We start from the raw sequence: 24,999 nt of genomic DNA on the forward strand, positions 1-24,999 counted from the left end.
GCCAGTGCTTGCTTGGGCTAAAGGGAAGTCTCTGTGTTCACCAGTGGGAGTGGTAAACACTGAACAGCCTGCCTGTCCCTGGAGGAGTGGTTACTACATAGAAGCTGTAGTTTTATTGGCCATTTTGGGTCGATTCAAAACTCTTTGATCTCTCTCTTAAAACTCTACAACTCTCTTTTTGCGCGGTTTTGCACACTGAGCAGCGCCGGGCAGCGCTGCCTAAACAGGTTTAAACTATTCCAGGCTCCACAAAGTCTGCTCTTCACTTTTTCCCTTAGAACTGTTCAAATTTCAAAGTAATCACTCTATTCTCTTTCTAAAGCCCTGCAGTTGCTCAGTTCTTATAAGGAAACACTAACTAACTAAAGCACTACACCCTCCTTGACTTCTCATAAGTGTTAGACTCCCGATTGGTCCTTCCTGATCAAGTGAAAAATCAGTTCCCTTCCTTAATCTGATCAGTAAAAAAAAAAAGTTCCCTATACTAATCTGGTATGTCCAAGGGTCAGTTTCAAGGTTACTCTCCAGTACAGCTGGTGAATCTGGGAATTTTGAGCCAATGTTACAATTGCCTTATGTACACAGACAACCCTCTCCTCCTTCCAACAAACTCTAATACATGTGAGAGATGCAGTTACACAGCCAAACTGGAGGCACAGCTCTCTCAACCCAAGACTGGCACAGTCAGTCAGGAGGAAAAGGTAACCACCCACACCACAAATCCAGTCTCACACAGACCTATTGCATCTGCATACCCAACACAAACACACAAAAACATTTTTATTTTTTATTTTATTTATTTAACATTTGTTGACCGGGAAAGTCTGACTAGGTTCCACAGATCCTGTTTTCAGCGGAGGCCCAGGGAGAAATGCTCCAGATACTCGGAGGCTCTAAATAAAAATCTGCCTAAACAGCAAAGACCTCCTAAGCAGATATCCAAGCAACAGCCACCCCTCAACAATACCCACAAATCACATATCTCACAAAATCAGTGTGCCTCACAGTCACAGCCCATAAGGCCAAACAACACACCAAATACACTTGTTATAGGGGACTCTATTGTCTGGCACACTGACGTCCCACTCACCAGACTGAACAAGGATAAGGTTACTGTAAGCTGCCTGTCGTGTGTCAGGATCCACCACATAACGCAAGCACTCAGGTCACTTCAAAGCAAGTACAAGTATGACTCCGTCATTGTCCATGCTGGTGTGAATAACCTGAGACGCACCTCCCTGGACTACATGAAAAGAGACATAGAGGAGCTCTCTGACCATGTAGCCCGGGCTGGTATGTCCCTGACCTTGAGTAGCATCTTGCCCTCACCAAGAATGATGCCACAGTATAAAGACAAAATGATCAGTTTCAACAACTGGCTAAAGCATTGGTGTCATTCAAAGGGGATCCAGTGTCTGTCAGCCTGGGCTGACATGCTCGACAAGCCATGTTGCTTCGCTATGGACGGCTTGCACCTGTCACCCTTAGGCTTTCGTATACTGGCCAAGGCTCTTGCCACCCCCATAGTGCCTTTTTTAGGCAAGGCTGAAAGTACAAACCCACCTCCATAGACAACCCAGAGATAAAAAAACTAAAGGTAATGCTACTTAATGCCAGAAGTCTAAACCTCAAGATGCATGCACTCGAGACTCTCCTCAGTATGGAGAAAATCGATGTCTGTGCAGTAACAGAAACCTGGTTTAAGGCTCCTGAGAACACCCCAGCACTACCAGGTTATAACTCATACCATGCGTTTCAGCCCCAAAACTCGGACCGAAGCACAAAAGGAGGGGGAGTATCTATATTCATCAAAGATACCTACACCTCCAGGTTAGTGGCACTGCACGAAGCATCAGAAACCATCCATGTGCAACTAACAGCAGGCAAAACTGCCTTTCAGTTTGTAGCCTGCTACATAACACCCTCCCTATTACAGGAACCCCACTTGGCATGAAGGTCTCTCCAAACACTGTTATTGGGTGACTTCAACTACCCAAACATTGACTGGGAAAACTACTCAAGCCCAAACACCCTTGCCCAACGGTTCCTTGAATTTATAAACTCTAACGCAATGGAACAACTGGTCACCACTCCCACAAGAGGGAACAACATATTGGACCTGGTCATCACCAACATGGGGACTCTATGTTCCACACCAGAGGTAAACTCCTCATTGTTAAGATCAGATCATAAACAAATTTCCCTAGACATCCATATCCCGTCCCCACCCCCAGCCAAGGAAATCACTGTAAAGAATTTCTCCAAAGCCAACTTTGCACTTCTCAAGACTGAGGTGGAATCCTTCAAAGCCCCTGGGCCAGAGGATAATACAGCCCAATCCGCAGAATCCTTTACAAATGCATTCTATAATCACCTGCAGGAATGCATGGATCATGCTATCCCAAATAAAACCAAGACTCACTCCTCCAAAAACAGGAGACCGGTCTGGTGGACCCAGGCCATAAATAAGCTATACAACAGAAGGAGGAAGCTACTACATGACAGAGCAAAATCCCAAAAAGGGAAGGCATCTCTGATCAGTATTAGCAAGAAACTTCGATCCCTCATAAAATCATCAAAGGCCAGTTTCGAAAGAAAAAATGCCCTAGACACTAAAGATAATCACAAGGCCTTCTTTAGTTATGTCAGAAACATGGGCAGAAACTCCCATATATGCTCTAAATTGTTGCATAACGGTACAAAATATACCGAACCTACAGACATAGCCAACATCCTGGCAGACCGATTCAGAGTAAACTTCTCCCCCCCTAACCTCCAAAAGGAGCAAATGCCTATCCCAACTGAATGTAACCCCCCTGACTTCACAGATGCACAGGTGAAAGCTGTGCTCTCCAAAGCAAAAAACACAGCATCTATGGGACCGGACGGTGTCCCAGGCTGTGTCTTACATGAGCTCCAAGAAGAAATGAACCCTCACATTAAGTCACTGTTCAAATTTAGCCTTACTACAGGATATGTATCCAAAGAATGGCGTACAGCTACAGTGGTCCCACTCCACACAGGTGGTGCCACAACGGACCCCGGAAACTATCGCCCCATAAGCCTGACTAGTCTGGTCTGTAAAGCTATGGAGCGTATTATCATGGAACTCATAAACAAAGACATTGGGAGCCTCCAGACACTGGACCCTACCCAATTTGGCTTTGTTAAGGGCAGATATTGCCTCTTAAACATAGTTGATTTCTTTGAAACAGTTACCAAAGCCAGAGATGAGGGCAAGGTAGTCCACACAGCCTACCTGGTTTTCGCAAAAGCCTTCGACACAATACCCCACTCGGGCATCATAAATAAGCTTACCAGCTTAAATAGCAACCCCTATATCACAAGATGGGTTGCAAACTGGCTCAGAGATAGAACCCACATGGTCAGAATCGCAGGTGCCATGTCCGAATCCAAACCAGTTACAAGTAGCATCCCACAGGGCTCAGTTCTGGGACCTCTCTTGTTCGGTATATACTTCTCTGAGGTTCAGGTTAACACGGGGGGATTATAGCTGACAAAGTTCGCAGATGACTGCAAACTGGGGGCCATAATCGAATTTCCAGCTGACACAAGCATCCTCCAAAAGGGTCTCACAGAGACGGATGCTTGGTGCCAGAACCATGGCCTCAAGCTAAATGCTAAAAAGTGCATAGTCATCCCATTTGGAAAGAAACAAGGTGCCCACAAATTACCACATAGGTGGTAATCCATTAAGTAGAGAAGACGTAATTAGAGATTTGGGGACCAACGTAGATAGTAATCTCTCCTTTGATAATCACGTTGCCAAAGTGGTTAGAAAGACCTTCTATATAGCCCATCTTATCATGAAAGGGTTCGCATCTAGATCAAGAGAGGTCATTGTGCCCCTCTACTCGTCACTCATCAGGCCCATAATTGAATACAATGCCCCTTTTGGGAATTACCTTACCCGACACCTGCAGCAACTGGAGAGACCCCAAAAGTACCTCACCAAGAGGATCATGGGCTACAAACAGATGTCCTATGCAGCTCGACTAAAGAAACTCCAGCTCTACTCAGTTGCTTACTGCCTACTCAGAGCCATGTCAAACCCAGAAATAATGGACATGCTCCACCTCAAAAAATCCAAGTCCCTTAGAGCTACACGCTCCAGGGACCTAAACCTCAGCACAAAAATAAATAGGACATGCTGGAAGGACAGATTAATTTCCCAGAGGTTCCCCTCACTCTGGAATAGAATCCCAATTCATGTTAGACATAGCCCCTCACTGACCCTCTTCAAGCAAAATTTGGACGCGTGGATGGGAAATCGCAAATTCACCCCTGGGATCTCTCCTGTGTCCCTGCTAGACAGAGGCACAGTAAACTAATCTTAAAAGGGTACCTTCTGTGACCTACTTTACAGAGACACAGTAGGTTAATCTAATAGGGAGGCGGAAGCCAAATACACTCTGGCTAGGCTTATAAATGCCCTAGGGCAGATAGCCTAGTATCTACCTATGAACCTATGAAAACTTGATCCATGGGAAATGCTAAGTTTATTTATTTATTTAAATTTGTTGACCGGGAGTGTCCGACTGGACGTAAGTCCATTTTCAGCGGAGGCCCGGGGAGAAAAGCTCCACAGTTAAAATAAACAGACAGTATTTACATTGGATTATATAGTGATTAACAGTTTACATAGCAATTACTTACAACATATTTACAGATGAAGAACATAGTACATCAGTAGACAACTAGAATCTTTATCTGTGAAGTGCATACCAGACATTAACAAATGTTACAAGAAGAAGAAGTTTGTGCTGTATAATAAGTACTGGCTTATGAGCATCTGAGCTTGCTATAATCAAGGTAGTTAGTGGAGTGGAAAGAAAGGTAGTGGTTGGATGGGGTTGGATGATATTAGAGTGGAAGTTGCAAGGGCATAGCCAGCATGTTTTCAGTTGCGCTTTTAGTAAAGTTTTGAAGTGGGTGCATGATGGTATGGAGGTAATTGTGGGTGGGAGTGAGTTCCATAATTTGGCTATGGCATAAGAGAACAGTGCTTCACCAGCAGAGTTATTGGCTTTAGTGATCTGCAAGTGATTTTTGCTGCTGGATCTTAGTGGTCTAGTGGTGCGATAGGGTTGGAGTAGATTCTGGAGGGATGGGACATTTAGTGGATGGTTTACTAGTTTGTGGGCGAGTGAGAGTTGATACCACTGAAGGAGGTGAGGGAGTTCCAGTCAACCCAGTTCAGCAAGTGAGAGACAGTGGTGACTACGGTAGGATGCCCCTGTGGCAAATTTGGCGATTTTGTTGTAGCAGGTCTCTAGCTTGTTTAGATCACATTGCCTTAGGTTGGTATATATTGGAGAGGCATAAAGTAGGGTGGAGATAAGGTGAGAATTTGCTATTGAAATCTTTGCTGCTTTGGTGAGAAATTGCTTATTTCTGTATAACGCTCCTAGTTTTTTGTGGACTTTTTTTATAGTCATGGATATGTGAATGTCAAATTTTAGTTTATTGTCTATTTCCACTCCTAGCAATTTGGTGTGTTCAGTTGGGTATATAGTGGTGTTGTCTTTTGCCGTGCTGTTAAAGTGAGAGTTGTTTTGAGTATGTTTGGTGGGTTGGAAGATGAGTAGTTTAGTTTTGTTTGGGTGGAGTATTAATCGGGCATAGGATAACCATGTTTCAACAGAGGAAAAGGCTTCCTGTGTGACTTTTTGCAGTTTTGGTAGGGACTGGGCTCAGCAGATGATGGTCGAGTCATCTGCGTATTGTATGAGCATGCCATGTTTGGTGGCAGAGGCTAGATTATTGGTGTAAACAGAGAAGAGTAGGGGTCCAAGGATGGATCCTTGGGGAACCCCTATGGAGACAGGTAGTTGGGGAGATATGTCATTCTGCCATACAATGGATTGTTGGAGGTCAGACAGGTAACTCTGAAACCAGTTGGTGACCGATTGTGAGAAGGATAGGTTATTGAGGACAGAGGTAAGTTGTTTGTGTGGGACCATGTCAAATGCTTTAGATAGGTCTAGGAAAATAGCAGAGGAGAGATAGCCATTGTTTTTATGCTGAAGGATAGTGTTAGTAAAGGAGAATAAGGCCAATGGTGGTGCTACGGTTTGGTCGGAAACCATGCTGAGTACTGGAAAGGAGGTTGTTAGTAAGGAGGTAGTCTGAGACCTGAGAGTGTATGCATCTCTCTAGTATTATGGAGAGTGGAGAGAGACTAGCTATGGGGCGGTAACTGGTTAGTTCTGTGGAGGGTCCGCCTTTGTGGAGGGGAATTATATGTGATACTTTCCACAGTATGGGAACGTAACTTTCTGACAGAGATCGGTTAATCAAGACGGATACTGGGTAGGCCAGAGCATCAGCTGCGATTTGTAGGTATTCACTTGGGAGGCTGTCTGCTGCTAATTTGGTGGGTTTAAGTTTAGTTAAGAGTTTTTTTATGTTGGAGGTAGGTACAGGAGAAAAAGAGAAGGCAGTGGGGAGATTACTAGTTGAAGGTGTGGGTTGGAGGGGGGGTTGTGTTGTTTAGCTAGTGATAGTATGGTTTGGGTGAAGTGTGTGTTGAATGAGGTAGCAATATTTTCTGAGGAGTGAGGGATGTTAGGAGAAGGGGTACTGACTTTACCTGGGTGGAGGATGGAGTTTATGGAGGACCAGAATTGTTTGGGGCTGTGTTGTGAGGAGTCTAGGGCAGACTGGTAGTATTGGGATTTGTTCTGTTTTATTAGCTTTTTGACTCTATTGCGTAGTTCTAGGAATTTCTGTCTAGCTGAGGGGGTTTTGGTTTTGTGCCAGTGCTCCCAGGCTTTATCCCTGTTTTTCATTTCTGACTTAGTGGTTTTCTGTAGCCATGGGGAGGGTTGTGCTTTGGTTCTGGAGAATCTTATGGGGGCATGGTAATTAAGGATGTTCAGGAAGGTAGTATTAAAAAATTCAACTGCATCATCTAGACTGAGGTACTTTAGAGGATGCCAGTTACATTCTTTGAGGGATGAGATGAATGTGAGTGGGTTAAAGTTTAGTTTTTTACGTATTTGACGGTAGATGACAGGTTTTGCTTGGTATAGGTATTTTTTGAGTAGGAATGTTGGGGGAGTGATCACTGAGGCTATCTGATAAGCAGCCTGTTATATATGACTGGGGGCTCTTACTGACAAGTATCCAATCCAGGGTGGTGTGCTTGGTGGAGTTTTTATTTATCCTGGTTGGTGACTGGACTGGTTGAGTGAAGCCATGAAAGTGTACACGATGGGTTGGATTGTTGCCAGAACAGGATTGCCAGTCAATATTGAAATCACCTAAGATGATAGTTTCTTGGGGGAGATGGTGGGTAGACCAGCTGAGGAGGTTTTCTAGGGAAGGGATGTTTTGGCCAGGTGGGAAGTAGCATCCATTTATGTTGATGGTTTTGTTTTGGTTTATTTTGAGGTTGGTATATATTATTTCTTCATTGCCTATTTGTGGTGCTGATGATTTTAAGTTCTGGATGTTTAGATGCTGTTTAAATATTATAGCTACACCACCTCCTTTTTTGTTTAGCCGGTCTACTCTTAGTATGCCGTAACCTGTAGGGAGTATTTCCTCACTGGTAATGTGAGGTTTTAGCCAGGTTTCTGTCAGGATGACTATATCTGGGGAGTACAAGTCTATGGTGGCATGGAGTTCATGGACTTTGTTGGATATACTTCTAATATTTAGGCATAGTAGAAGGAAGTCACTTGGCTTTCTATTGGCTGTAATATGGGAGAAGTTGTGGTTTCTAGTCTGATTATTAAGATTGGGGTTGGAGATGGTAGGGCCAGGGTTGGGGTGGATGTCTCCACTTAGGGCTAGTTTTGATAAGCATGAGATTATTAGTTTTCTCAGTTTTTGAATGTGTTTGTTTATAAGGGAAACTTTATGATTGTGCTCTGTGGGTAATAGGTATGGTGGGAGGGTTACTATGTTAAGTTGTAGGGATGCTTTATGTTTGAGTAATATAGTTGGTAGAATATGTGGGGGTGCATAGGGATGGTTCTTGAGCTGGTAGGAGGGGAGATGAGTGTGGGTGAGACATAAGTGGTGGTGTGAGTAGTAGTACAGTGGTAGTGGTTGAGTGGGGGAATGATGGAGCTTTGGTAGGATATAAGATATGCAAGGAGACTGCATGCAGTGAGCATAGGAAAGGTATGCTTGTACATGTTAGTTGAGGAGGTGTGATAGTAGTGGGAAGATGGAGGAGCTACAGTTGGGTTAGTGCTGTGGTTGGCTATTAGAAAGATGGGAGGGGTTTGAGTGCAATAAAGGTGGGACCACCGGGGGCGGGAGGTAATAGGCGGCAGGGTGGGGAGCGAAGTAGGTAGAGACCCTGTTAGTTGCTCGTATGAGGGGCTGGAAACAATCACAAAGCAAAGACAAGTATGTGTTAAGAAACAATCACAATTGACCAAGGACTGCTCTGAAACTGCAAGTCATTTCTTAATTTCTCAGGTGGAAAAACAGGATAACCTTGTATCAGTAGGCTACTATGGTCATAGTTTAAATTTACAAACACACAGTATTGATCAGTTATGGATACTATTTGCTAACAGAAGGGAATAAGGGAAAGTGGAAGATGTCAACTCAATCTCAATCCCAACTACTGGGTTCAGAAATTAAAATTGAAGCAGACTGTTACCTAATCTGCTTGGTCAATGTAATATAATGAAATCTGGCATGTTATACTGAAACAATCATCTGACAGAGTAAATGTCATGCAAACCATGTAATCAACCTTTGTATTATATAACTGGTACTCCCCACCCTTTCTAGGAGACTCACGAGACTGTCAGATGGATTATAACAGCAACACACACAAAAACAACAGCTGATGACCAGGTTTTTAACATAATCCTCCCTGCAAATGGAATGAACTGTCTTAAAGATACTCTCTTTATTCAAAAAGGGAAAAACATAAAATAAAAAGCAATGGCTACCCATTTAAAAAAAAAAGAAGAAAAAGAAGAAACTATGTACCCCACACAGTTATTTTTTTATTAATTTGTTAACATAGTAAATGTGTAAACTGGTCATTCTGATCCCTTTCAGACATGACTTGGGCCACAATGACAAGAATAAATGCAACATAAATGGACAGTATACAATCAAGCTGCATATTTTGAGCAGACAGGATAATAAACAGATTGCCCATAAGAAAAACAGCACAGACACAAGGAAAATATGCAGACTCCTTGCAAACACTAACAGCAATCCAAGGTCAGGACTAAACTTAGCTATTTTGAGCTGTAAGGGAGAGATCTTAGCTACCGAGTCATACAGTTGTCTTTTTCCTAATAATTTGATCTGTTCAGCACCTCCTACTACATGTGTAACTTAGCAGTACAGTCTCCATTGAAAGTTGCTACATCAGCAACATATAATGAGGTAACTTCCAATATATCACTCTCTTTTATAAAAGGTCAGTACAACTAATAATTCACTCTCCTTTAAGAAAGTATTGTAAACTTTTTCACTAACCTGAAAATGCTTGAGTTACAACTCATAAACAATAAGATTTCTTAAAAGGTACCTGCTACGTACCCATTCCCCATCATGTCAAATTAGTAATCATTAGCAAGTATACTGTTCAGAAGGAGTACTGACCACACAGTGAAATCCTCAGAAATGTGCCCAGGTTCTTGCATTCCACAAAGACATATAATACGCTGTATGTGTTTAAGGGAGATAAAGAGCTATTTTCAGATAAGACAATTATGACTCAGCATAGAATTTTTAAAATACATAGGTATACCCCTCAACTAAGAATAACTTTTTACCAATTCTGAATAACCTGTGTAGATACCTTGATAATTATGTGTGTATTAAGTACCAGTTCAGTTAAAGACAGCAAAAAATTCCTGAACTCAGAGGTATACAGTATCTTAATGCTTCCAGCCCTTATTATGTGGAATGGATGTTTATAAAGAAATAATGTTTATGTGCATAAATACCAGTGGTCCTCCACTACCATGTCAGAATTCAAATTCAGAAACTGGGTACTATCCTGCAATCTAAAACTAAATTGGCCCAATAAAGGTTTAAAGCAACTTCCCAAAAACAAACACTGGTTCATTTAATGCACCACCACCTAAAACAATTGGCTTACTTGGTGTGTCCTCTCTATTCTTATGAACCTTAGGCAAAATATATACATTCTGAGGTGCAGAATAACCGACTTTCAGCTGAGTACATACCTTACGTAAAACAGCATTCTGATCTGCCAAATACTGTAAGAAATTATCTATCTCACATTTAAATTCTTTGGTGGGGTCCAAGAGTAATCCATATAAAAGGAGATTGAGTTTCACTGTCTCATAATTTTCTGTTGTCAATGTTTCTGATCCCATATACAATTTTTCCAACTTTATCTGCTGAGGTAATGACCACATTTTTATCATTACTAAGTTATGCCAAGGCTTGTCACTCTCTCTTCCACAGTTATGTTATTAGAATTGAACTTGCTAAAAATTCCCCTCCAAAGTACATTTTATGTACAACAGACAATCCATAATTGTTTTACAGTTAGATTAAAAGGAGGGTTAAATACTGAATTTTTAAAACAAAAAGGTATAGTATCATACTCACTCTCATCATTCATAACATTGTGTTTATCAATCCATACTTTCAAGATTAAAGGTAGACAAAAACTCCTCCTTTCGCTACTCATTCTGAAACTATTTTAAGTGTGTGTGTGTGTGTGTGTGTGTGTGTGTGTGTGTGTGTGTGTGTGTGTGTGTATATATATATATATATATATATATATATAATTATGTTATTACATCGTCATTTAACTTTTATTGACAATAAATATACATTTTCATTTAAAAAAGTGAAGTAAACTGATCGCAAATTAAATAAATATGTTACATTTGTGATAATCTAAAATAGCCAGAAACCTTGCTTGTACTTAAGGGCTTTGCCCCCAACCCCATTACATTAAAAATTAAATATACTAACTCTGTGGTTATCCAACCACACAGAAAGAAAATAGCTCTAAATAATATATTGCAGTTTGACTGTAAGATAATAATATAATAATACTATTCACACCAATAACAAAAAAAAAAAAAAGAAAAAAAAAAGATGCACACAATGAATGCATGCCACAACCAATCTACGGCACCCATATATATGATATATAGTGGACTAGGAGGGCCATAGATGTGTATCTCCAGGTCTTGTCCTACATCCTCCCCTACCCCAATGTAAAATGAAAGAGCTACATCTGCTAGTAAAATATGAGCTATCAAACTTATAAAATTAGAAACTTGTACATAAAATGAGTGGAAATGAGGGAAGAGTAAAAAAAAAAAAACGGCATTCACACGTAGCAAGCACAAAAAGACAGAGCAAAATAATAAACGTATGTTCCAGGTAAGTAAGGTATCTTTTGACATACTGTCACATCTGCACATTGTTATTAAAAAAAAAACAAAAATTCGCAAAGAAGCTACTTGCAGTCTACATCTTCACTGGAGAGTAGCATCACTTTCCAGGGTCACATGATTCATATCCATTTAAGTTAATGATCTTAAATGTACACTAATCACATACCTTGTATTTGACAATCCTAACAATGGTGAACTGAAAATTATCAACTTACGGTTTATATTCAAGAATGCTTTTAAATACCACATCGAAATAGGTTCTACCAAACCAACGAATCTGAAATGATCTAAAAATCCAGCAACTACTCACTCTAGCTTGGACGGCACAGTGGTGGAGCGGTAGCTTTGTCACCTGACAGCAAGAGGTTCTCTGGTTCAATTCTTGGCTGGAGTACCTTCTGTGTGGAGTCTGCATGTCCTCCCTGCCTTCATGTGGGTTTCCTCTGGGTGCTCCCGTTTCCTCCCACATTACAAAGTCATGCATCTGGAGTGTTTCTCCCCATGCCTCCACTGAAAATTGGCTTTTTCCAAGTCGGACAAATGTTAAATAAACAAAAAAAAATAAATATCTTTGTCTTGCTAATGAGAGAACTCCCAAGTTTCCCGACTATTCTGCACCCTTTCCTTAATACAGAAAAGCTGTCATAGACACAGCTGGAAAGAAACCATTTAGTGCAAAAGTAGCTTAATGAGCAGGGCACATGGATTAAGGTTCAATATACAGCATCAGTACATGCAGTAATAGAACTCAAAGAGTTTTAAACAATGCCATTATAGTCTACAACCGTGTAAAATCAGGAAACAAAGAAAATGTCACCTGACAGTAGAATTTCAACATTTCTTCTACTATGTCTTAGAAGAATAAATACTATGTTAATATATTTTCCATATTACAGTGAAAAAATATGTATGCATTTTAAGTACATTTACAACAAGATTTAACAAATCTCTGGATTGCTTTAAAATCTATTCACCTCCTTGAAATACAGTTTTATAGTACAGATGACAGTGACTCACTACTGTTACCTGTAGCTGTGGCTATCACAGAGGGCCTGATAAATGCATGCAGAAAGAGATGCTCCCAGTCTGTGCAAGGTGTAAACCTACAATAAAAAATAACACAAAATCATAAAATGCACTTTATGAACTTTCAAATTAAAAAGGCACTCTTTTTTTAATACAACCACAAATATACATTAACACTTTAAAAGCACATAAATATCTCTAGGGACACATCTATGTGAATGTTTTAGCAGCAGTGAACATAACATGAAAAAATAGCAAATGCCTTTCACAAGACAAGTTAAGTTTCTGGGAAGGAAATGGCTAAGGGTCACAGTTGGCTACATCCTTACTAAGGCTTGTTGATACAACTGGTGCACTTTCTGCCAAAACACAATACAGGACAAACCATTACAAACAATTAGAAAACAAGTTATGGCTGTGACACCTTGTTTGAAGTTAATTTCTGACCTACAGATTAACAAATGGATATTTGGCAAATTGGAATTAGAATTTACATGGATTGCTACAGTATATTTTCCTCTGTTTTCCCCTCTATTCATTGAACAACTGGCCATCTAACATACAAGAGACTTATTCATTCACCTTAATGGGATTAAAGCTGGTTACAATGCAGCCATCTTCCATAAAGCCATGAGGGCTTTTCTGCATCAACTACACTAGCTTTTCACCTGATGGAAAAATTTCTTGGAGTACACTAGCAAGTCAGCTAGCATATTCTTGTCATGATAACTAGCTGAAGGAAAGTACTGTTGTGTACACTTATCATAAATGTAGACGTCCGAGTATATTCACTGTTGCAGTCATCACATTTGGGTTATCTGCCTGCAGGTAACCCTCAGCCGGCCTGAATACCAGAGTCTTCGGATTTCTGTGTCAGATGCTGTCGCTTCTTCTATGACGTCCGGTCGTCAGGGGTATAAAACATGCAGCCAATGCCATTACATCATTTTTTCTTGCTCCAGATGTCAGGTGCCCCCAAAACAGGAAGCAATTATTTGTATGGAACACCCCCAGCAAAAAGCAAATACACATAGGTTCATAGGTTCATACTAGGCTATCTGCCCAAGGGCATTTATAAGCCTAGCCCAGAGTTTTGTGGCTTTCGCCACCCCTTTAGTTTGGAGGATACTATGCCCATTATTTTGCTGTGCCTCTGTCAAGCAGTGACACTGAGATAATCCCTGGGGTATATCTGCATGATATAATATATGCCAAACAAGAAGGAAAGGTAGAGCCAAGAGAAGTCAGGGGGCTGGAGGAAGGGTAACCAGGACTGCAACAGTGAATACATTCGAACATCTACATTTATGGTAAGTGTACACAACTGTACTATGTTCTTCATGTTTCACTGTTACAGTCATCACATTTGGATTGAAGGAAGGGTGGAGGCAGTTAAGAGCCTTAAGTCTAGCAATCAGGCCGTGTAAGACTGCTGTGGCAAATCCAGCTCTGGATTTAGAAAAGATAGGCAGGTGGTAATTCTTGGTGAAAGTATGTACAGAGCTCCAGTTAACAACTTCCAGGATGTCCCTGGTAGGGACTCCTCTAAGAAAAGCCGTAGAGGTAGATGCAGCCCTGGTGGAATGTGATCTTAACCCCTGTGGGGTAGGTTTTCCATGGTGCTTGTAGCAGAAATGGATGCAATGGGCTATCCATCTGGAAATGGTTTGCTTTGAAATGGCCTTCCCTTCTGCCCCTGCAGCAAAGCTAATTAGTAGCTGGTCAGATTTTCTGAGAGCCTTAGTTCTGTCCAAATAGAATCTAAGCTGTCTGTGCACATCCAGAGAATGCAGTATCCCTTCCCCCTTATTTTGAGGATTAGGGAAAAAAGTAGGCAAATGAATGGACTGGTTTAGAGCCACACTAGACACCACCTTGGGCATAAAGGATGGATTAGTCCTGAGGGAATCCCTGTCTGCATCTAAGATAATGAAGGGTTCCACTGCCAGGAGGGCCTGCAGTTCAGACACTCTTCTTGCAGAAGTGATGGCTAGAAGTAAGGCTGTTTTTCAAGAAAGGAATTTCAACTCTGCTACAGCAGCTGGTTCAAAGGGGGGAAGAGTGAGTTTTTCCAATATAAAGTTAAGGTCCCAGGCTGGAGTGGGAGCTGTCCTGGGGGGGGGGGGTTACATTTTTGGCCCCTCTAAGGAATTGTTTTAGCAGGGGATGAGAGAAGAGGGGTAGCTCAGTATTATAATGTGCTGAAATGGGAGATGGCATGAATCATAACTGAAGAGAAAGATAGGCCCTTGGGGAGCATTTCTGTTAAATAATCTGGAATGTGAGGTAAGATGAGCACCGTTGTGCCCATCCCCCGAGCCTGGCTCCAAGAACAGTATCTTTTCCACTTTTTTTAATAGGATTTTCTAGTACTAGGCCTCCTTGCCTCAAGAATGACATCCAGCACCTGCTTACTGAGGATTGTTAGAGGTGAGCTCAGGGAATTAGCCAGGCTGCAAGGTTCAGGGTTTGAAGCTGAGGATGCCGAATCTGGCCTGCCTGCTGGGACAGCAGGAAGGGGGTCTGAAGCAGGTGCCATGGCTGCAGCACTGTCAGACTGCGCAAAAGGGGGTACCAGTCCTGGCATGGCTAGTCTGGGGCAATCAGGATTGTCCTTGGCTTGTCCTGTTTGATCTTTAGCAGAACTTTCGAGAGGAGAGGCAGAGGGGGAAAGGCATACATTGAGAGGCTTTCTCAGGTAAAGGGCAAGGCATCCACTTTCCAAGCTTGGCTGTGGGGAGTTCTGGTGCAGAACTTGTTCAATTGGTAGTTTTGAGGGGAGGCAAACAGGTCTACCTCTGGAGTCTCCCATTTGTTCCTCAAGAGCTTGAATATTTTGGGTTCCAGTTTCCATTCATGTGGTTCCATAAGATTTCTGCTTAAGACGTCTGCCAGTGAATTTAGTTTGCTGGCAGGAATTCAGCTTGCTGGCAGGAATTCAGCTTGCTGGTTCACTTGGTAGCTCAAGGCTGTGTTCTACAGAGCCATGGCTAGTTTGCAGAGTGGGTATGAATAGGTTCCCCCCTGCTTGCTTATGTACCACATAACTGTGGTGTTGTCTGTCCTTAGCAATAGTTGTCCTGGAAGAATAAGGTCTTTGAAGGCTGTCAGAGCATTCTGTACAGCTAACATTTATTTTTGATTGATGTGCAGGTGCATCTGTTTTGGGTTCCATTTGCCCTGAATGCACTGACCTGCCATGTAAGTCCCCCATGCATAGTCTGATGCATCTGTTGTTAGGGTTTGAGTGGCAGGGGGTAAAGTGAAAGGAAATCCCTTGTTGTGGTAGCATGCCCTGCCCACCAAAGGAACTCTGCCCTTACAAGGAATGACAGGAATCATTGTTTGCAGGTCCCGAGAATGTTGACACCATAGACTTTTTAGATACCACTGAAGTTTCCTCATATGCAGTCTTGCATATGGAATTAACAGAATGCAAGAGGCCATGAACCCCAGGGCTTGCTGGATTTTCCTTGCAGATAGCTGGGTTTTTGTGGCTAGTAGGCTGAAGTAGGTTGTCAAATAAACTTATTTCTCCAGAGTGACAAATGCCATCTGGGAAGGTATGTTCAGGCTTGCTCCCAGGAATACTATCTTTTGGCAGGGTACTAGGTGTGATTTCCTCTCATTGATGGTGTACCCCAGTGAGGTTAGAAGTCTTTCTACAAATGCCAGTTGTTGTAACAGCAAGTCGTGACTTTCTGCCTGAATCAGGCAATCGTCCAAGTATGGGCAAATCTAAATATTTCCCTGCCTGCAAAATGCAATGGCTGGAGCTAGACACTTTGTGACTACCCTGGGCACAGTAGATAAGCCAAAGGGAAGTACAGAGACCTGTTAGTGCATGGAGCCCGCCCTGAAATGTAGGTATTCTCTGCAGGACTCCCTTATTGGGATGTGCAGGTAAGCTTCTTTTAAGTCTAGGGTTGCCGGCCAGGCATCCTTGGCTAGCATAGGAAGAAGCTGTTGAAAAGTTAGCATTTTGAATTTTAGAACCACCAGAAAGGTGTTGAGAATAGACTGGTCCAGGATAGGACGCCAGGAGTTTTCTTTTATGGGAACCAGGAATAGTCTTGAATAAAAACCTTTTCTGCTGGGACAGGTTGAATAGCCCTGATACTGAGGGGAGAGAGAGAGAGAGAGAGAGAGAGAGCACTTGTTTTGAGGCCTTCGCCCACTGATTTGGGGGGAGGTCTGGCCATCCATTTGGGGTTGGGAGTGAGTGGAAGTGGAATCTGTATGCTAGGGAAACTGTTTAAAACCCATTTGTCCTGGGTAATAAGTTCCCAGTTTTTTGCATGCAGGGCGAGCTTTCCTCCTAAGGGAGCAAGTAGCTGAGCAGGGCTTCAAAGAGTTAAGAATAAGTCATTGTGCTATTTTTCCATAGGGGGGAGGCTTACTACTCCCTGCTTTGGAAGAGTGAGCCCCCCCCCCACTGCTTAGATCTGTGCATAGCCTGAGACTGAAGTTTTGGTGGTCTGCTGCTCCTGGGTTTGGACTGAGAAGGCCTGGAAGGGACTGGAAAAGACCAGTTCTTTAAAGGCCAATGCCTACTGAATCTAGGAGGCTGTACTTGTAAGAAATCTTTAACAGTTTGCATAGATTTAGCTTTTTCCTCCATCCTTTTGAGGACTTCTTCTGTTTTGTTGCCAAAAAGGCAGTCTTGGTTTAAGGGTGCATCCAGTAATTCAACTTTAACATGAAATGGCAAGTGTTATTCCTTAAGCCAAGCATGCCTTCTAAGTACAGACCCAGTGACAGCAGCCCTGCAAGATGCTTCCAGAGCATCAAAACCACATTGCAAAGCATGTTTACCAACCTGTTCAGCAGAATCCATTAACTCTTGCAAATCTTTGTGTTCAGCACAGTCAGGAATCAACATCATTTTCTGTTTAAGTAGTCCCATAATATGCTGCTGATACTTTAACATATGAAACTGGCAATTTAAAGCCCTAATGGCCAAAGTAGCAGAAGTGTATACCTTCTTACCCCATCTGTCTAATGCTCTAGAGTCCCTATCAGAAGGGGTAGGATTTTTGGCAGTAGTAGCCTTAATGCCTTTTGGTCCTTGGGAAATGGTCTCTGGATCCACAGTAGGTTTCTTGAAGAGGAATTTGTGAGAGTCAGGTACTCTGTATTACCTGTCCAGTTTCTTGGGAGCTGGAGGCAAAGTGTCTGGGCTAAGGCTGGATTCCAAGAAAACATCATCTACAATCTCCAGAACATGAGAGAAAGCTAGAGGCCTGTGTTGCGGCAGGAGTAAAAATTCCCTAAGTCTCTTTTTGGACTCAGAATAGTCCTGGCTTTCCCAGTGGAAATGTTCCCTAAGGGTATGCAAGGTTTCACCAAAAGAAAACTCTTCTGGAGGGGAAGCAGAGGGAATGGAATCCTCTGCATCAGAATCCTCATAAGTAGATAATGGTAAATCCTGGTAGTCAGAAGGAATAGAGATATCAGATTCCTGATCAGAAGAATCAAGTTCTTCAGCTATTCCAGTCATTTGTTTTTGAGGCATATGGGCCTGAGAATGCAGTTTGGTCGTCGGTTTTCTAAGCGTAGTGCGAGTTTTAGGCCTGAGGAATTGAAACAAAGTCGTCGGTTTAATATGAAAATCGGTAGGCCTGAACACACCCTCAGAAGCCAGTGCCTGCACAGTGGCTCCGGACCCATCCAAGGTGGAGACATCCTCAGGTTCCATAGTCGAAGAAGGATCCTGCGGCATACCAGACTCCGAATGGGTCTCAGTAGAGGCCTGCGAATTTGTAGTAGCGGGTATCAGGGGCTGCGAAAGCACCTCACTGAGTACTGGCGGACTGGCGACTAGCTTAACGGAAGAGATGTCGGCAGTTTTGGACCTATGCGGTCTGTCTATGTCTTTTGTCCTTACTTTTTTTGGAAGATCGGTAGTCGGATGTCTTAAAGAAACCATTTCAGAGTATGGAGATCGAGAACGAAAGTATTTAGCTACAAAAATAGCTGGACGACAAAAAAGTTTGAGCATTGAACAAGGCACAAAACCGACAGCGAGGGACGTCGTGGTCTGGGCCTAAACAGGTGACACAGTAAGAATGAAAATCTCTATGAGGTATTTGCTTTCCACAGTCAAGAATTTTCTGACATTGGTTAGAACAAGAAAAAAGGATCCCCAACGGGGTACTTATCTTTTTGAAGACTTCAGGTCTGAAACTCGAAAACGAAAATTTCAGGAGTCGGCCGACCGGCACTTTCGAACCGCTTCTGCTTCGGGCACCGCTCGGCAAGAAAGACTGATGTAATGGCATCGGTTACATGTTTTCTACCCCTGACGTCATGGAAGAAGCGACAGCATCCGACGCAGAAATCCGAAGACTCTGGTATTCAGGCCGGCTGAGGGTTACCTGAAGGCAGATAATCCAAATGTGATGACTGCAACAGTGAAACACAAAGATCATGTATTCTATGGTAGACTTTAATTTCAGAAGCCTCTGCAAAGCACTGCAATGATCCAGTTTAATAAGCTTGAAAAATTACAGAACATAGAAGCAGTTTTGCTCTAAATACAACTGGGAGACATTTGACTCCACCTAATAAAGTACAGCAATGATGAAATCAATCTAGGATGTCTAATAACAAACCAGACAATCTTGTTCTGAGTACAGTGCAGCCTGTTTATGTGTTTGCAGCCTACATCTTAAATAAAATGAAAGTAGAATTCCACTGCAGGAAGCAGAATTCAGTTTGCCACAGACCAATCTGACTTTACAAAAAAGCTTGCAATTCCCTGGCAAGTGGTTAACGATGTGTGGGTTTTGGCTATGATCTTGTTTACATGACAAGAGGATATCAGCATAAGATGTAACCAGACACTAAGATACTTGTAACTTTTAGAATTTTCCAACTGGATATCAGCAGGGTCAATGATATTCAACTTGCCTTTCACACTAACCTATTTTACTGGGTCCATACACAAATAGGTACAAAAAACTACAGAATATTGTACTTCACTCAAAGGTGTTTGAATTTCTACATGTGCTATAGTCTAACTTCCTGTCTCCATGCACACATTAATCTCACTTTTGTCTTGCTATTTGTTTTATGTCTATACGAATACAATCCCTTAAGTGTGAGTATGCTCCAAGACTATAGTAAATACTTCTGTTCCTCCGATCTACCAATACCATTTATTAGGAGAACCCGATAGTGTCATAAGAGAGAAAATACTGATTTTAACATTTTAGCAGTTACTTTATCACATCCCATTGGTACACTTTCATTTTCCGCATATTTGTTAGAAATCATATTTTTACCAGGCACAGCATGTACATTTTCATTACTAGTGCACTGATTAGAAATTACATTTTTGTTAGGTACAGCATTCTTATTACTAGTTAAACAATACTTTCTCTTGCTACACCAACAATATTTTGCTTTAGCTGCCTACAGATTTTAAGTGTTTGCAGACTTCTGCACATTTTTAGCTATAGGTTTAAGTTGCTCGGCCATAAACAGTGTTTGATTAGTTAGTAACTTCAAGTAGTACAGCCTATCACTACTCTTAGGGATCGTCACTCTTAAAAGATCTTTTGCAGAAATACTTGGGAGTGCCAATTTTGAATTTATCAACTGCTAAAATAAATATCATTTTACTTTTCCTTTTGGCTCTAACCATAAATCTAAATATAATTTGTAAAATCAGAAATGTGGGATCTTACTGCTTTAAAGGAATTAACTATCCAGTTATGAAATGTCATTGCTTGTGTTTTCATAGTCCATATAGTCATCAAACTCCATGAACACATATGCCTTGAGTGCTATCAGGACAACAGGATTTATGCCCATTCAGTCTGAACCCTATTCTAATTAGTGACATATCTTTCAAAGGAAACAAGGCAGGCTTAAATGCCATAATTTTACTTAGTTTCTATAGTGGTTGTGGGTGGTTATTTTAGAGGAGTTTACAGTAATTTGTTCAGGAAAACTGAGTAAACAATTATCAGTAGCACTAATCCTCCACTTAATAGCCATTGTACATTGATGCAAACTGGCATAGGTCTGCACCACAATCTATATAAGCATCACCATTTTTACAAAATATTATAATTTACTTTCAAAAAATGTTCTCTCTCTCTCTCTTTCTCAAAGAGGAGTAAACATACAGATAATAGTTCTCTATCTCTCTCTTCATGAAAAGTAAACCCAGAACAGCAACAAACAGGAACAATTCTCTTTTCAGGTAGGTAATTAAAAGCTCTTGTACATATATGATGCATCTCCCTCTCTCTTTTCACACACACATACATAAATATGACATTAAATGTCTAGAAATAAGAAATGCTGGGGTCTAGTCCAATCTGAGAAAAAGTCTGGATATGATTTGTGAGGTGGCATACTTTTCACCTTTTCAAATTGCAATTAATTAATTAAAAAGTCATGGCTTTGATAAACTAATTAGCAACACAAACAGTTCACATCAGTGATTTCACTTTTCAAATGGCAACTGTGATAGGCAGTACGAATACACTACAGAAAATACTGGTCCAGGCAGAAAAGCAGCTAATTATCACAATCAAACTTCAAAGGTTTACCTACTTAGAAAATGGTTATGGTTTTATTTATTTACAATTAAGTGTATTTTTCATCTTATTTACATATTTGTAGATCCGCTTATTTGTAAAAGACAAATAATGGCTTTTCATCTATCCCCAACTCCATATCCAGATTTTCATCTTATTTAAAACACCTGATAATATAATTTTTTTGTTAAATAACACCTCTTCTGTTATTGATCTCCATACTTTCCACAATATCCCAAACAACTTCATATCAATCCTTTTACTTCTGCACTCATCATATATTTATAGTGCCCATATAATATAATGGCAACATTTACTTTACACACATTATTCATTATTTATTTATTTATCTCACTTTTTTTAATTTTCCACATTTCAAAAACACTTGCTCAGAGGCTTTCAAGCCTTTACATTCATGACATAGACTTATAAACCACACAGCCCTTAACTGCAAAATAATCCAGGGTAATCTCCACACAAAAAAAATCTTGACATGACAATATCTTTTAAGTCTTTTCATTACTTCTTTTTTACATTTCCTTACATCCTTCCCCAAATTCTCCTAAGGTTCCAGTCAATAAAACTAATTTATAATTTTTTTCATACAAATTTTTATAACTTTTTTTTCCGTTCCTACTCTATTTCAAAGCATAATTTTCTTCTGATAATCCCTTATTTCATCATTGTTTAAATTCATCATTCTTTTCCTCATGTTCATTCTTTCTGCAAAATTCCTATATTTTTCATGAATAACTTTAACCAATACATTTTGTGGTTATTTTCCAGGGAAGTATCCTAAGTGTGAAACCAGCTTTTCTTTACCCTAACCTGATGAGAGCTAAATTATTTTGGTTACAGCACTGTACATATGTGTATGTGTAAAAGAAATATGAAGGGAAAGAAAGAATGGGAGGGTAAGCGAGGCAGACAGATAGAAGAAATGCTTTATGTGACCAGAATTTCTTTCAGCTGACCACAAATATCACAGAAAGTGGGTATTTTGGAGGAGGGAAAGTGTATGAAAACAACTGCTCATCAATTAGTATTTATTGAACAGTCAGCATGCTGTGTGCAGTTTTGTGCTGTCGCTCTGTGTCTTCTTGCAAGCAATGAATTACTATGCTCAAATTTTCAACCACTCGACTGCAGTCAAACATCGCAAGTGTAGCTACAAAGTAGATATATGTTTTTCAGATTAGAGAAACTGTGTGTGTGAAAGTAAATGACCATTAATCCAACATGTTAGAGGCAGTGAGAGTGTGAAGGACAGAAGCATGAGAGAACAAGTACAAATATACTAGTATGATGACCACAATTTCTTTCACATGATCACAGTCAGACATTACAGGTATACCCCATCATTAAATGCTTATTTCTATGTAGGGGGAGAAGTCTGTTTGTGGAAACAACTGATCTTTACAGCTACTTGATAACATTACATAAATGTTGATAAGGTCTGTTATATACTGTGTATGTGTGTATAAGGGGGGGGGGGCTGAGACAGCCAGAGGATGAAGAGAAATACATTACTATGGCCAGACTGTATTTTAATCACCACAAACTTCAGGAAGTACCCTGTCACACTGGTTATGTAGTGATGGGAGGCAATCTCTGTGTAAAATCAGCTAATCCTTACAAACCCTTTTATCAAAGTTGCATGACCATAGATTTGACCTGATAGAAGCATACATGTATGCATGTATGTGTTTGAGTGAGAGAGAGAGAGTGTGTCAGTGAGAAAATAACGTGTATGCATGCAGGGGTAATGGGGTGTGTTTGTGTGTGTAGGCATGAAAAAAAGTTAGAATACATTTCTATGGCCAAACTTTCTTTATGTTGATCACTGTTAACCAGTAGAAATGCTCCCAGGCAGAAGATGGTTATTTTGGTGGACAAAGACACATCTGTTTGAGAACAAAAGCACTTGTGAGTATGCGCGCACGTGTGTGTGTGTGTGTGTGTGTGTGTGTGTGTGTGCGCGAGTGAAAGAGATACAGAAAGGCGGTCAGAGAGACAAACTAGCTGAAGCACATTACTATAGGCAAAATTTCTTTCATTTGATCACAATCAAGCATAAAAGGTCTACCAGTCAGAAAACAGTTATTTTCTGAAGGGTGGGGAAGCAGTCCATGTGTGTAAGAAAATGATCCATACAAACATGAAATCACTGAGGTGGATTGCCAGGGTAGGTGTACATGAGAAACACATTGAAATATACTTTGAAGTAATATGCATTATTTTCAGTTGATGACAGTCAAACGACATTACTGTTTCTAGTCAGCTTGTGTATGAAAGTGATTGTTGGCTGTCACTTGATCATAGTCATTGAAACAACTTGGCTAATTTGTCTGATAGTGTGGGGTGACCAAATACTGTGCAAATTCAGCAGTCTTCCTCCAGATGTGTTGCCCCCAAACGGGATCACTACGGAATACAGATATTCCACAATCTTGAGACTCTCTTGAGGAACAGAATCTCGAGACTGCGGAATCTCAAACATTAAAAAAAAAAAAAAAAAAAATTAAAGCATACAACAAACTATTCTAATGTGTATGCAGGAGGGCAAGCCACCCTACCCTCCCACACCCCCTGCAACTTAAATATACTAACTCTGAGATCGCACAACAGTGGAGTGAATGGCAAAGTTCCCATTCCGCACTGTACGGCAATCCCCATTCACTACTTTCGGGATGAGCTGAAAATTGGCTTTGTTCCAAGTCGGACTTTCCCAGTAAACAATTGTTAAATCAAATAAATAATAAATTAATAAATAAACATCAATCATCAGTTACTGATCTGGACAAAAGACTAATAGTGAATTTTTCCAACTTACATGAGAATGTGGGTACTTTATTAAATATTGAGGAAAAGTCTACTTGTACACATCTTACCAGAAAAGTAGTAACTGTAATTAAAACTTAACACAACAAATAAAATGGTCAAGAAAAAAAGTGAGAGGAAGACAATTTACTAAACAGGGACACAACACAACAGGAAAGCAACCTGTGCAAACGGCAAAGGGAAATAATAAATACTCTTTTAAATGGATCTAGCAATAAAGTAGGAACACACACTGGAACAAATCTGTAGGGAACTGTAGAAAATAAACATGGAAGAACAGATGTTCGTAATAATGACAACAGATCTGCACACATTAGAGAAGGAAATCTGTTGAAGGGGAAAGCATTAAAAGAGGAAAATGCCTTTTGGGAGAGGTGTAGAAAAACAGAATAAGACAATAGCTATGCAAAAAACATTACTGAGGTTGACCTTCTCAATAGCCAGAACATGAAGGAAGATAATGATAATGTAAATAATGGCAACATGACCGATGATAACATAGAAACTCTTACTCTGGCAGATTCTTAACTTAGTCAGCAACTCAAACCCCTGCATTATTTGAATTAAGAGAGGACTACCGTTACTACATTAAGAGGTGTGAGGCTTATATATCATTACTTAATAAAAATAAATATAGAAATCTGATTATAATGGAAGGTAAAAGTGACTTATATTATATGCCCCTGGAACACATGAAAGAAGATGATATACAACATTCAAGTTCTCTGCCAAGAAAATAAGGTGACTAACTTTTTGTGAAATACCCTCTTGTCAATCTGAAGGTCAAGTTTTTTAATACCTGGCTGAGAAGACAGGGCTATTTAAAAGGACTTATTCCTGATATTCTGGGAAGAAACTGTAGTGGATTTTAAGATGCTTGCAAGATGTGTACTACATCACAAGTACTAAAGGGAATAATCTGCTGACACAGATACAAAAAAAAAATGTTTAAGGAATTTTTTGGAGCATCACATGTACGCCAGCTAATCACTATTAGAGTCTTGGGACTGTAAAACTTGATTTCATCCTGGGTTTAATAAGTAAGAAATAATGAAAAAAGGCAGGCGTTATGTTATTATCCACTACTAGTTGTTATGAAAGTATGAGTCTGAAAGAAGAAATTTTAATGGAAGAATGTGACTTTCTGTGAAAACCGTAAAGTTCTCACAACAAACAGGAACCCAAAA

The 24,999-nt window shown here is 40.6% G+C and overlaps 1 protein-coding gene across 1 annotated transcript in view; it reads right to left on the bottom strand.

Annotated features, from left to right (window-relative positions):
• The window catches only part of DMXL2 (Dmx like 2), a 1,902,820-nt gene that overhangs the window by 561,932 nt on the left and 1,315,889 nt on the right, over positions 1–24,999 (bottom strand). The window contains exon 31 of the mRNA XM_044076363.1: positions 12,420–12,496. Within this exon, the coding sequence (XP_043932298.1) occupies positions 12,420–12,496 (77 nt within the window). The remainder of the gene's footprint in view (positions 1–12,419; positions 12,497–24,999) is intronic.

The sequence above is a fragment of the Protopterus annectens genome, chromosome 7.part0 (genome assembly GCF_019279795.1).
Source record: "Protopterus annectens isolate FY-2018-M chromosome 7.part0, PAN1.0, whole genome shotgun sequence".
Lineage (NCBI taxonomy): Eukaryota > Metazoa > Chordata > Ceratodontiformes > Protopteridae > Protopterus > Protopterus annectens.